A 14,547-nucleotide genomic window follows, 5' to 3' on the forward strand; every position below is an offset into this window, starting at 1 on the left:
TTACATCCTGCCATTAACAACACAGTATCATACAGGGGAATACTGGCATAGAAATCTAAATTGAATTGAAAGGCCATACTTTTTAGGATGCCTTATGAGGCCCTAGCCAGATGAAATCTGCCATTGTGTATTAGCTTGATACGTGTACTCAAGACGGTAGGGATGCATTAGGCTTGCAATTCTAATCCAGCTGCCTCCGGGCAATGGCTTTTTATCTGCACACACAAGGTGTGCTGAGTGTCTGCATTTTCTCAGTCTCCTGCAAACTAGACTCCAGTGCACATATTCCAACCTCGTTGGTAGAGCAGTGTCGTCACCCTCAAACCTTTGGGATAGGCAGTGGATGTTGACTCCTGCAGGCTTTGAACCTCTGCACCTATATAGGCTGCCTCCAGCCCTCCAGATGGCTTTCCAGGAGTCTGTCCAAGAAACAGTTCTCTGAACCCCTTCCCTCCTCTTGACAGCTAGAGGACATGCCCCTCCTGGTACTTCAGATACACAGAGGCTTTCGGGTAAAGGAGACTATGCTTTAGGAGGGCCCTTTCTCCAGAATCCTCAGCATTGTAAACCGTCTCTGGGGATGAGGCTGACCTCAGTGTGTTGGACGCAGTGAGCAGTATTTGTCCTGAACACGTCTCTTCCCAAATAAAACCTCAGACCTGCAGACAGCCATCTCTCCCTGGGCTGCTGTGGCAGTTTAATTAGCTTCCTGGAGTGCTGTGGTGTTTGCAATAAGCTGTGATCATGGAGCGTCTGAGCTGGGGCCATCCAGAAATGGAGGTGGTGGCTTAATAAAAAACAAACCCAAACCAAAACCCACGAAATTCTGTGATGCTTCAAGCCCTTTGGGAGCAGGGGAAATAGCCACTGGACAGCTGTCTCATAGCTGTTTAACTAAGGAAAGAGGCTCCAAAATGTCAAACTGAGAATGAGCCATTTTCAGATTCTTTACTTAATTCAGCTCTGGCAAGGGGGAGCTTCTGGAAGGTTGGTTTCCTTGCGAGGCTGTGCCCTGCCCTACTCTAATTGGCCAGTGAGAGGTGGGAAGGGCAAATACCGGCTATTGGCCACAGAGTCTCATGTGCCTACTCCTGGCTTTTCCATTGATCTTGGGCAACTTGCTTAAGACCCGATTCTGCAACATGCCAAGTGCTCTGGGCTCTCATTGGAGGCACCAGGATCTAAGGGCACGGAGTTGCTTTCAGGATCATCCCCATAACCTTCGTTTCTGATTTTTGTCCATTTAAAGGTGATGGTTTACCAGGGTGTTGGGATGTTCAGTTTCAGTTTAACCTGTTGCCCGGCCTGTTCATTCACTGAGTCACAGGTCTGAGTTGCCTCCTGAGTCTCTACGGTTTTTAATAACCACACAAAGAGTTCGGGAGGGGTCCATTCTATAGCAAAAAACTGTGAGTGCTCTGATGGACAAGGTGCTTGGTCAGAGCAAAGCATTACAATTATTTATACATGAAATCACAGATGTTTGAGCAAGATATTTGTGCACCCTTCTTGTTTGCATTGTTCTCTTTGGATTCTTAATGCTCGTGAAGCTGGAAGGATTCATTTAGGGACATAGGAGTTGACAGATTGACCTCAGACTTCAGGTCCACTAGTCTGGTAACCTCTCACTGACAGTGGGGAATACCTGCTTTTTCAGAGGAAGGTGCAAGAAACTCCGCAGTGGGCAATTATGGAATAACCTGTCCACAGGGAAACTCTCCCTGACCCACATTAGTTGCAGGCTGATTTCACCATGAAGCATGATATTCAGTATCCCTTCCAACACTCTTGTTTGCTTTTATTTTTTTTTAGTATTCTCCATTCTAAGGGCTTGTCTACTAATGAAAACTAATCCGGAATAAATTAGGTTAGGGTGTGACTTTAAAGCAGGATTAAGCACTTGCAAAGTGGATTAAGCTAATTCGGAATAAGGCACTCTGTTCCAGAATTAGAGCATCCACACACGGAATTAATCAGGAATAATTCCCTTTGTAGACAAACCCTAACTCTGGGTATTCCCATGCGTCAGTGGGACTGTAGAGGTGCCTAAAATGTTGGCAGGATCTGGGCTTAAGCCCACAGTACCAGTCAAAAGACAGAGCATGAAATTGGGGCCCTATTGAAGACAGTGGGAGTTTTGCCACTGACTTCAGTAGAGCTAAGGCTTTGCCCAGAGTTGTCGTGAGCAAAGCTGGTTACCTTTCCAGTAACCGGGTGCTGAATCAACATACACAACAGCTGACTAAAATTTAGGCCTTTTTTAAAAAAACAAACAAGCAAACTAGGTTTTGCAGCAAGTCACTAATGGCCGGGTCTTTCTTTGTTACAGGTCATGTGTAAGCCGTTAATAGACACCCTCGTGAAGTCTATCACAGCAGGAGCAAGGCAGCATCAGCAGGTAAGAAGGAAAACAAGGAAGCAAAGCTGCGTTCAACAGCAATTTGGAGATGGCACTTAATCGTGCTGGCTCGGCTGATGCTTCATAGATGTATTGCTGCCTTTGGAATTGCCCTGTTCTGCAAAGTGGGCTTCCCAAGGAGTGTTCTCTTGTGGCTCTTGCTTTCCCGCTGTGGGTATATGAGGTAGATTCTGAGGTTTTGTATTTTCCTCGTCGCTCCCCTGTATTCTCTCAGCTACTGAGCTTTTTCACTCCTGCTTTTTACTCATTAGTGCCATCAGGGTGCTTGGCACCTCACAGGAGTGCTCCCCTTGCAGCGCTGAGCTGGTGGTCTTGCAGAAGGTGCCTGATTTCCCTTGCCTTTGAATCACAGCTTGACGCTTTGTGGGTCAGAAGCTCCTTTTGTTAACTCATCATATTAGGAAATATCTGCTTCCTAATGTCAAGGGCCTGCAATCCCAAGCTTAGCCTCCTGCACCTGCCTTAAGCCCCATATGCCCTCCAGGCAATGCCTTCTCCTCAGCGACCCAGCTGCGGCTATCCTCTGCTTCCCCGGTCACGTAGTTCTGTCTTTCGTTGGCAAGCCCCTAGTCTATGGAACTGTTTTTTTTTTCAGGTTAATTGTGTGAGCCGGGCTTTGCTATATGTGTGTTGCCTTCTTGATAGAACATGACCGGGATGACTGCCCACTGAGGCTGCTTCACGCCCGTGCGATCGAAGCCTGTCTGTCAGGACTTTTATACCTGCAGCCATCACTGTGACATCCGAGTGTCTCTGCTGAAAACCCCTCTAGGCAGTGGCATAGTCTCTCTAACACTCCCTTCCTTTGCTGTAAAGTGCATCTGGCTTAGAAACCCACAGCCTGGAGTGTCCTTACTTTGTTATTGTTTGATCATTAACAGCAATGGAGTTAAAACACGAAGGGCCAGATACTCCTCTATACTAAGGCTGCCTGAGGTTGCCAGTGTAAATGAAGTTAACTCACTCTGAAAGGCCCCTGTACGCTGCCAGAGTGACCTTGGTGTAAATGAGAATCAGAGCCAAAGTGACTTTGGTGGATGAAAATGAGAATGGGCTCTGTTAATAACAAGCAAATTAATTAATAGAAGCACGTTCTTGATTCTGTCCCCGAGAGACCGTGCAGCATCCCTAGCAGAGGGCTTCGTTTGTGTTACTATCTCGGCTTCTTCCATGGGGAATAACATCTCTTTCCTGTAGGGATTCCCGTGGTAATGTGTGAGCTTCATTTCAAGAGTCTATTTAGCGGAAGGACTCTTGGCTCTGGGTGCATGGGAGGGGAGAGAACATGGACTGGGCTACACTGTGCTGATAAAGAACAGCCTGGTGAAGTGTTTTTTTGGAGTCTGGAGTAGCAAGGAACTCACTGCAGTCAGCCACCCGAATTACCCAGGCTGCATTCATCTCAGGATGTGTGTGTGGGGTGGGGGTGGAGGGTGCCTTCTGTTAAACCCTCCCTTCCTGATGCAAACTGGCTTTATTTTGTCTAGGGATGTGGCCCAAAGGGAATCCCGTCCCCCTACCTATAGTGTAGGTGGTGTGCTAGAGATGGGGGGGTGCTGGGCACAGGAGGGCAGGAGGGGACATTTGCGTTGCACTTGGTGCTGTTCTGAGCTTCCCTTGGGAAACTTATGAATTAGAACAGCTCCATGGAGGATCTCACTTACACACAGCGCTATTCTGCCCCAGAATCCAGGAGGTGAAAAAGTGGAGTAAAGCCATCTTTGGCTCACCCTGGACTGTACCTAGGAACATAGGATTTGCTGGACTGGAACTGAGCCGAGGTCCATCTGGTGGAGTGTCTGGTCTCCAGTGTCAGATGTTATGATAAATGTCAATGCTATGATAAATCTGAATATTCTTGATAGCCATATGAGTGGCCTTGAATCTTGTTGAATCCTTGACCTGAACGATTTGAGTTCCACAGACTCTGACCCCTTGTCGCTGTGAGGAGACCTTGTACTTTCTGCAGGGATATATTCAGGATCTGTAGGGCATTCAGAAGCGATTGGGTCTGCTGACAGGTGTCTGTCGTTAGCCTGTCAATTAACCCAGCAGGCTATCATCGGCTGTTCTGCTGCTAGGCAGAATGTCCCAGCCAGAGCCTGCAGGAAGGACTTGTGCCAAAGAACAGGGTGAGTCAGACCTGGGTTTGGACTTTTGTGTTAACGTCTACAGTTAGTTTATGGTGAAAGGGGCGTGAAGCCCGTTACCCTGGGTGGGGTGGGGGAGTGGGGGGGTCCTATAGTGCAATGGTTTTCAAACTTTTGTACTGGTGATCCCTTTCACATAGCCAGCCTCTGAGTGCGATCCCCCTCCCCCCCCCTTATAAATTAAAAACACTTTTAAATATATTTAACACATTATAAATGCTGGAGGCAAAGCAGGGTTTGGGGTGGAGGCTGACAGCTCATGACCCCTCCCCCCCATGTAATAACCTTGTGACCCCCCTGAGGGGTCCTGACCCCCAGTTTGAGAACCCCTGCTCTAGTGGATTTGTTCAGCTGAACCCTCAATGTGGAGAGACAACATGGCATGGTCTTGTATTTAGTATATTGGGCGTCAGGAAACGTGGGTTCTGTTTTTGGCTAGGCCTCTGGCCTGCTGGGTGCCCTGGGGCAAATCACTTCCCCTTTCTGCTCCTCTCCCATTTTTTGTCTGGCTTGTCTGTTTAGACTGTAAGTTCTTCAGGGTGGGGACTTTCTCTAGGGTGTGTATGGTGCCTAGCAGAATGGGGCCCTGCTTTTGCTGCAGGGCCTCTGGTGCTATTTTCATACAAGGAGTTGAGCTACTAATAATGGGTAACACCTTCTGTTTCAGTCGTAACCCTCTGTGTGTGGGGAGGGAGGTGAGAGAGACAGACACACACAGAGCAGGCTTTCTGTGTTTGTTCGGGGCTTAGTACAAAGCAGCTCTGCCCCGGTCAGCCTCTAGGCACTAGCACAATGTTTAAATAATAGCAATCCATTTGTAGACCCAATGCATAGCTGGGGTGTGTGTACATTTACATACCATTTACAAAACCATTCCAATTGTTGGAGCGGAATTGGGTTGGGAGACCTGGTACAGGCTCTTGAGACAATGCTGGATATTTTTAATGCAGCAGGGTTCGTTTAGGAAACTCATCAGTGCAGATCAATGATTGAAGGTTCTTTTGAAGAGAAGAAACTATGCCAGATGCAGAAAAAGGATGGCCCAGCGCTTTGGGTGCTAGTCTAAGACTTAGAAGACCTGGGTTCAAGGCCCTGCTCTGCCACACGCTTCCTCCAAGACTTGGGGCAAGTCATTTAATCTCATGTTCCTCATGGGTGAAATATGTATAATAGTACATCCTGCACAGGGGTATTGTGGGGATAAATACATCAGATTGTGAGGTGCTCATAATCACTATAGTAATGAGGGCCATAGAAATACCTAATAAGTACATTGCATTGACCCTCTGTCACACCCCCACAGCCCCTCCCTCCCCCCAGGGGGTTCCCTGGGAAGGCAAATCAGCACTGCATGTTGCTAACGCTGTTGCAAGCATCGCAAAGCATTTTGGGGAGGGTCAAAGGTGTAAGTGTGGAGTGGAAGATTCCTTTGCAGGCTGTGAGAGGCCAAAGCGGGAGGGGGGAAGAGAGCAGAAAATGGGTTAACTCAATACTTCAGCTAGCTCAGTCTGAAGATAAGACACTGGCCCCAGTCCAAGGTCATGGAGCCCCACGAGAAGTCTGCAGCTGTATTCATATCTTAGCCAACCCCAGCCAGCCGTAAGAAAAGGGGAGAACTAAGCTGAGCAGGACTGCAGAGATTGCAAAAACGAACGAGATGGCGAAGGCCAGCAGAATGGGGGGGAAAACAAAGTCTTGCGTTCCTGGAACCGATGTGTTTTGGGAAAGCTGGGGAGGCCACAGAGACCTGTTTTGGACTGGTACAAAGAGCACGGGGAACAGAAGTCTCTGAACGAAACGCCCCCAAAAGAACCCAGGACTTTAAAAACCCTTCCGAGAGCCGAGGCAAATCAGAGATCAACAGGGGACCCTGGACGACCTGTGCGCACAGGATAAGAACTCCCGTCCCCTCCTCCCCCCCTCTTCTTTTACGTTACACCCAGGCTTGACCAGCCTTGGGTAGTGCGTGTGTGAGTATGAAAGTTGCTTAAGGCCTGGAGCACTAACACTTTCTTCCTTCCTTTGAGTGACATGGGGAAACAGCCCCCCCCCCACTGTTGTTTTATTATTTTATTAACAAAGCTTTAAAATTTAGACACTTGGTGTGTTCCGTCATCTCCTCCCCAAGTGATCTCACGGCCTTAGCCTGATCACCTGACGCCTCAGGCAGATCGGTAACAGAAATCTGTCACACCTCCTTATAATTACTACAGAACCGGCTCTCTCCTGGAGGGATTTGGGGGAGGGGGTTCTGGAAAATGGGGCCTTGTCTGCATATAAAGATGCACCAGTTGAGTGAAATATGTGGTTTTTAAATTGATTCATTTAAAATGGTGCAACTTTGTCTGCAAGTCACTTCTCTCTCACGGCTTCAGTTTCCCTACCTGCAATATGAACTGATGATGCTCATCTCCTTTGTAAAGCACTTTGAGATCTGTGGAAGTAGGTGCATCATATTGTTGGTGGGAGCTCTTAAATCAATATAAACCTGGCTCATAGTGGGTCTAGCCTGTGTTGGTAAATTTGCAGACAAGCTAAACCAGTATAGCCAATTTTAAACTGGTAGAAATGTATGGAGAGTGGTTTGTACCAGTCCATCAGTCTGTTTTGAAACCAGTTCACGTTTAAACCAGCGCAATTTGTGTGATTAGATAAGGCCTGTAATTCCATGAGTGTTACTCCCATCGAAGAAAGGAATTATAGACCAGTCAGCCTAACTTGGATACCTGGCAGGAGACTGGAACAAATTATCAAACAATCAGTTAGTAAGCGCCTAGAAGGTAACAGGTATCTAAGGAATAGCCAGCATGGATTTGTCAAGAACAAATAATACCAAATCAACCTATATTATCCTTCTTTGTCAGGGTTTCTGTCCTAGTGGGTAGGGGGGAAGCAGTAGATGTGAGGTATTTTGATTTTAGTAAGGCTTTTGGCACAGTCCCCCATGAGATTCTCATAAGCAAACTAGGGAAATGTGATCTCGATGAAATTACTGTAAGGTGTGAAATGTATTTCCTTCCTGTTGGTACAGTGCTCTGAAACCCTCTGATGGAGTACAAAGCATTGACATTTGTAGTTGGATACAGTGGTCACATTCCGAATGCTGTGTTTCTTCTGAGCTAGCCACAGAAGAACAGGGACTGATGCTCCAGACATGCCCACCCTGAGGCTAAAAATCTGCAAGCTGTTGAAATGAACCCCCTTCTGCTTGGTAGTGCTTGGCAGCTGCTCCCTCTACAGTGTCTTTCAAAGCTTAATTTCCTTTCCAGGGCTGGGGGGAGTGGGCTGTGCTTTTTAAATTTATAAAAATTCACAAAGGCTTAAAAATCTTTCAGCTCTTTTGTTAGTTGCTTTTCTTGCAGCGCTTTCTACCATTGCCCCTGAGGCCATATGTATAGGTAATTTAGATCTTCACTCTAATGACCTCTAGGAATATGGCCTATTGCATGTTTATTGGGGTGTTAATTTAATGCTGCTGCTGCTAGCAGTAGGGACTTTTTAATAAAAATTTGTTTAAACAAATTCTGGATGGCAAAGGATTATTCATTGAGCCTTTAGACCTGCTTGCATGTGTATGTATCTGTAAGGCTTTCTTACAAGTCAGAGCAATAATTGCCGTTATAGGCCAAATCTTCCTTAGGGCTCAGCTTGTTCGATGCAGTTCTGGGTGCTGAGCACTTGAAAATACTGCCAGCTAACCTTGATCCTGCATCCACTGAAACTAGTGGCACAGTTGCTGTAGGATCAGGCTCCGTGTTTGTATGGAAACAGCCTGCATGCAGTGACGGCCGCGACGACTGTCCTTACACTGAGTGGTATGTACCTGTACGGTTTCAGATTCCTTTTTACACGTGCGCACGCACAAAGGTAGGACAAGCAGAAGTGGCAGCTAGCAGGAGGTTCTTTGATTACACACATTAGCACTGGAAAATAATACCATGTCTTATGCCGCCAATGAAACTGCTTGTGTCAGACCTTTGAACTAACCTGCCACTAATGAATTGCATTGAACTTCTGGTGCGTATGGGTCTGTTGGCAGTTCCGACACTTGCAATTAGTTAAGCAGAATGTGTGTGGCATATTAACAAGCGTGGGAGGCATGCTGCTGTCTCTGCTGTTTTGTTGACTACATGGGACATTGGCTTCTAGTGCTGTCAGCCTGACAGTTTCGATGAGCACTGAGCTCCTTCTTCTTTTAAATTCTATTTTGAAATATACGTGCATGGGTTCATTTCCCTCCTACTTCCCTAATGCAATTGTTGCCTCCGGGAACTTGTCCTTCAGATTGCTTCCTTGTGCTTTGTTTCACTGCATGAAGAATTGTGTTTCAGTGAACTCCTGAAAGAATTGTTTTTGCATGTTGGGCTGGCAGAGTATGAACAGGGGATTGAGGTGTGTATTTCACAGAGCTCTCCTGACTGTCAGGTGAGAAATGGCTTCCTGCTTTATTTTTAGCAGTGTCAATACATTGTGAAAGTAGCTGAAGTAACACTGAGTTGAGTAACTGCCCGTGGCCTTGGGTGCATCCCTCTGAAACTATTAATGTGTTGTTTGTTAAAGCCCCTTGAGCATCGTTGTGGAAAGGGCTGAAAAAGAGAAAAGTCTGATCATTCTTTGTACGATGGGACCACTTCAAGGCTGCGGCAGAGATCGAGGCTTTGTTGTGCTATAGGCAATGTACATGTACATAAGAGACTGCCTGCGATGAAGAGCTTACTATCCAAATAGGACAAAGAGAGAGTGGAAGACAGAAAGTGCTGTTTATCCCCTTTTTACTGATGGATGAACTGAGAGAGTAAGTGATTTGCTCAAGATAAAATAACAAAGTCTGTGGCAGAGCTGGGAATGAAACCCAGATCTCCTGAATGTCAGTCCAGGGCTTTGAGCATGAGCCCAACTTCTCTTAGCAATATACCTACACTGGTGCTTATGTGCTGTCGTTACTCTAGGGACTTGTGTATATGGGAACATTTAGAGAAATACAAACAAACTGACTAATCTGTGAAGAATGCACCTCAATTAAAGCACATTTAGGACCCCCCCATGGAGGGCTCTCATTCCGCCAAGGAGGATTAAACCACATTGAACTGAAGGCCACTTTATTTCTGAATGAGAACATCCATGCATGGGTTGAATGTAGTTTATTTAAGTGTGGTAACTTCCCAGGGTTAGTTAATTCATCATAGTGCCCTGCGTCGACCAGCCCTGGGTCTGTTGCTGTCATCCAAGCAGAGCCTTTGGTCTGGATTAGACGGTTGATGCATTCAGTTGAGACAGTAGCAAAATGTGCTTGGTGTTCAGAAAATTTTGGTGAGGGGCATTTAGGGGTGTGTACAAACCGAGCACTGAGCCTTTCATGAGGGCTTAAGTAATTTCCCTGCCATTTTCCAAAGAGAAACTAAGTAGAAAGTGTTTGACTGTCTCGAAAGATGTCCATGTGCGTACTCTAAATCTCTTGGGGTGAGGCAATGTCTGTAGTGAAGACTTCTCTTTGAAAGGCTGATCCAGTCAGTCATTTTAAGCTTTAATGAACCTTCTAACGCGGAAAGGCTTTGGGCAACTGGATGATGGCTCTGTACTGGCAGTGGGGAAAAAGAACCTTTTGCTCATAGCTTGAATTTACTCAGGTGGGTTTTGATGATGGTTCAGTGGCCTGTGTGACGTTAGTTTCTGATCTCAGTCAGTTTCCTAATGGAGAAGAGTTCATCCTACAAAAACATCCATTACCATGGATAGGAATAAGTCCCCTTATTGAGTGTCTCAGTGGAAAGCTGTAGGATTCCCAATCTCAAGACCTTTTTCCAAGTCTGGGCTAATGGAGTAATGCATGGTCAATGGCCTGTTTGTCCGGCAAATATTCATCATTGTGTGTGTTGTGCAGTTTGTGCTGTGTGTTTGTTTAAACACAGGTTTCAGAGTAGCAGCCATGTTAGTCTGTATTCGCAAAAAGAAAAGGAGGACTTGTGGCACCTTAGAGACTAACAAATTTATTTGAGCATAAGCTTTCGTGAGCTATAGCTTACACAGTAATCTGGAGCCTTTGTGTTCACCTCAGCATTTTGGCATAGACACAAATGTACTAGGTGAGGTGCAAAGGTGACTCACCTGCCTTTTCTCTGTGGAGACTAAAGATGCAGGGGTGAGCCAGGGAAACAGAAAGATATTTTACTTGTCCAGCAAACACAAGTTTCTTGTCCTTGTGTGATTTGGCTAGAATTCTTCAAGGCCTTCAAGTAAGTGCATTGCTGACATGAAACTAAAAAAAAAAAAAATCACTTTCCTTGGAGCATTGAGGCTTCAATTGGCATGGAGGTGGAGCTAAAAATGTGACCTTTTGTCATATATATATAATGTATTCATCACTGTTTCAAAATACATTTTCTAAAGCAGCCCATGATGGGAAACACTTGAAAATGTATTTAATCTAGACTATACTTTAGGCAAGTTACTGATTATTCTTGGTGTCTCCGGAGCCTCCTTTAAGAGCTCTAATGTATGTAGATAAACTTTGCAGAATCCAAGTAATTCTGTGCCAATGCTGCCTTCGCCATGAGAGTGAAAAATGATCCCTAAACCGTGCCAGAAGTGGTCTTGGCTGGATGACAGTGTATCTGAACAGTTTGTTTCATATGAGTTTTTTAAGTTGAGGAGTAATTAAATTTTAACACAGTAAGTACAGCTAAAGAGCCGCACAGCCTCAAAAGCTGGCACCTCTCTGGGTAGGCATATATTTCTGTCCATGCCTGTGATCAACAAATGAATCATTACACTAATGCACCTTACTTTGAATGCATTTTCATAGATGTTTTCCAGTGGGTGGTAGGGAGAATTTGTTATGGAATAGTTTGCATAAGCTACTATTGGTAATGAAGCAAATTTGAAACCTGCCCAGATTAGTACCGTTGCCATTTGTACTCCTTTCTTTCTGAAATGTTACTTGAGAGGAGAGGAAGAGTGAGAGATGATGTTTCCCAGATCTCAATCATTTAAACCAGCCTCCATTCTCTTCTCTCCGCATTGTTCCAGTCATGGTACTTGCTGTGTACACTGGGGGAAGAGTTCTTTCAAAGAGCTTCCACGAGGGGGCAGGCTTGACACTATGTCCTGCAGAGACAGGGGCACTCTTGGAAGCCTCAGTTAACTAGAGGAAGTGGTATGGTTCTTTATGCAATGCAGTTATTACAGCCGGTGTTGCCTTTAGACCTCTCTGTTTATTTTTAATCATGGCAGACAATTTTTTAAGAGCAGAGGTATCTGTAAAAGTTAGGGGTGTCTGCACTGAAACCTGATTACAGTTTTCTGCTTGATTTCTCCCCCCCACCTTCTTTTGCTTAAAGAGAAGAGGGTCTAGGCCAGTTGGGTGGAATTGAAGGAAAAGATGAATTTAGGGGTTAATCCCACAGTGCTGAGCCACTCTGATCCTGATCCAGCAAAGCACATAAGCATGTGCTTAACTCTAAGCATGGGAGTAGTCCCTTTGGCTTCAGCTGGAATATTCATGTGTTGAAGGGCTTTGCTGGTTGGGGCCAGAGTGCTGTGTTCCTGGCAGGATCAAGCTTTAATTCCTAGACTTTTGAGCTGTATTGTGGATGTATACCATCTCAGCCTTCCACTTCTGCAGTGGAATTGTGAATTTGACACCCGGTTGTTTGCCTCAGGAAAACTCAAAGAAACCCTTTTTTCCATTAGATGCTGCTGAATCTATACATAGCCTCTGATGTTATTTGGAAACGTGTCTTGTGCCATTTTTAAATGCAGCCCTCTGGCCTGAGTTGCTTTATAAGCCACTTTTATTTTCACCTGTTCGACTGGGCTGATTTAAAATAAAAAAAGGATCATATTAACTCATTCAGGGGAGCTTTAAACATTTAAATACGCATGGGTTCCAGAGGAGCCAATGCCTGAGTTTCCATTGTGGTACATACCTGTATTGGTTACCAACTGTGGTGTGTAAATGGGGTTGTGCTACATCTCAGCCATAGATGTGGCTTACTTTGTGCACTCAAACTCTCTTGGGAGCGTCATAAACACCTTTGTGTGCCTCCTCTGAAAGATCATCTCACACTCTGTTTTCCCCTCAGTGGTGGTGGTAACTTTTTATTCTGGTTGCTGTGTGATGGCTCTTGAGTGGCCTGTTGCAAATGTTGATCAGAATCCGTTTTCCAGTGGACAAATGTCTGCATGGCACACACAGAAACCCACAACTGGCACTAGCCTGTCTCAGCAGAGACGGTGAAGGCAGATAGACTTGGGGGCTTGAAGCAATCTTGAGGTGGGGCCCCCCGCATCAGGCTTCTGAGGCAAGTTGATAGGTTCTTGATGACCAGGTGGAGAAGCTTGCATTGCTGCTGCTGTCTGTGCGCTACCTACTCTGTGGATAAAACAGGTGAGATTAGGTTATTGCTCCAGCACCTTTGGCAGCTACTAGACACATGCCATCTCTCTGGGCCAGATTTTCAATAAGGGCTTGACTACCATTCAGACACCTAAATAAATGGACTGATTTTCGGGTGCTGAGCTCTGTTTCAAAATATGGCCCTGTCTGTAGGTCATGACTTATTTGTTTGCAGTGTTGTTGTACCTGTGTTGGCCCCAGGACGTTAGAGAGACTTCTGTTGGTGAGAGAGACCAACTTTCAAGCTGCACGGTCTGCAAGAGGCTCTCATAAAGCAGAGCTTTGTGTCACTTAAAAGCTTGGCTCTCTCACCAACCCAAGTTGATCCAGTAAAAGATATGACGTCACCCACCTTGTCTCTGTCATTTTTATATTGCTGGAGCATCTAGGAGCCTGTCATGGACCAGGACCCCATTGTGTTAGGCGCTGTACACAAACAGAACAAAAGGATGGTCTCTGCCCCAGTTCTCTCCTCCATTTTGGTTTTTAGGGCATGTAAAATATTCACTCTGCTAGATTCTTCATATTTGATTGCAAGATGATGGTTTCTCTAGCAAATTTCCCAATGATAGAGGGAGGGTATGTTTTTCTTTTTTGTTACTCCATCAGAATAGAGGCTCTCTGTTAAATGCGTTCTGGCACACCAGTTTGTGGTTCCTCTTTCCTTCAGTGCTACAGGTTACAGCTGATAACAAGAACTTCCACCAGCTTTCCTGGCTGGAGTCATTCACTGGACTTGTAGTAGCCGTACCTGTCTCCAGTGGACGAGTTTGCAGTGAGTTGCAAGTCTGAGTGATTTAGTAACCTACTGAATTCTATTTGCCATCTGGGGTTTTTAAAGAGCCGCGCATTTGAGAATAATCCTCCACTGTGCATTCTGCTCCCCCTGTTCAGCAAAGCCTTTTGGTCCAGTCACTGGAAGGGTCTTTGTGGAGCAAGTGGGATAAATTTGTTCGGTTACAAGGCTATTGTAACGTGCTTAATAATTAAGTGTGGAGAAAATGAGGGGTGACTCTTTTATGTTTGCTTATTTTGATGCAGTGGGTGACTGAATGGCTGGATCGTCTGGATTTACGTGGCATAGATGGTACGGAATGTTTTATGGTTTTTAGGGTCAAATCCTTTCCCATTGAAGTCACTGGTAGTTTTGCCTTTGCTTTGAATGGGACCAGCATCAGACCCTAGGAGAGAAATCACTGCTTTGCTCTCAGATTTGTATGTGGCTACTATTCTGCTTGCTGCTTTCCTTTCACATACTGCAAAGCCGAAAATGGCAGGGAGAGCATATGTGCAGTGCTGACCCTTTTCTTGGCCTTTGATGGGTGGAGGAAGTTGAGATTCTTACAACCTGCGACGAGAGATCATTGTATCGCCTTGACTACCCCATCGTAAACAGGGCCTGGAATGTGTCGCTGATGGCCGCCAGTGAAGGAAGGCTGTAATACAGACAGAACCACCAGGTATTCTTATGCCCTGTGAGGCACAGCAATTCCTGTCTGTGCTCTGGCTTCAGTGGGAGAGCTGCTGTGGTGGGTGCAGCTGGAAAATTATGGCTCTCCTATTTTGCCAAAGAAGATGCAGTT

General features: G+C 45.7%; 1 protein-coding gene across 1 annotated transcript in view; it reads left to right on the forward strand.

The window, feature by feature from the left end:
* The window catches only part of MYBBP1A (MYB binding protein 1a), an 80,386-nt gene that overhangs the window by 33,640 nt on the left and 32,199 nt on the right, over positions 1–14,547 (forward strand). The window contains exon 23 of the mRNA XM_077836776.1: positions 2,330–2,398. Coding sequence (XP_077692902.1) covers positions 2,330–2,398 — 69 coding nt within the window. The remainder of the gene's footprint in view (positions 1–2,329; positions 2,399–14,547) is intronic.

The sequence above is a fragment of the Eretmochelys imbricata genome, chromosome 17, assembly GCF_965152235.1.
Source record: "Eretmochelys imbricata isolate rEreImb1 chromosome 17, rEreImb1.hap1, whole genome shotgun sequence".
NCBI classification, from domain to species: domain Eukaryota; kingdom Metazoa; phylum Chordata; order Testudines; family Cheloniidae; genus Eretmochelys; species Eretmochelys imbricata.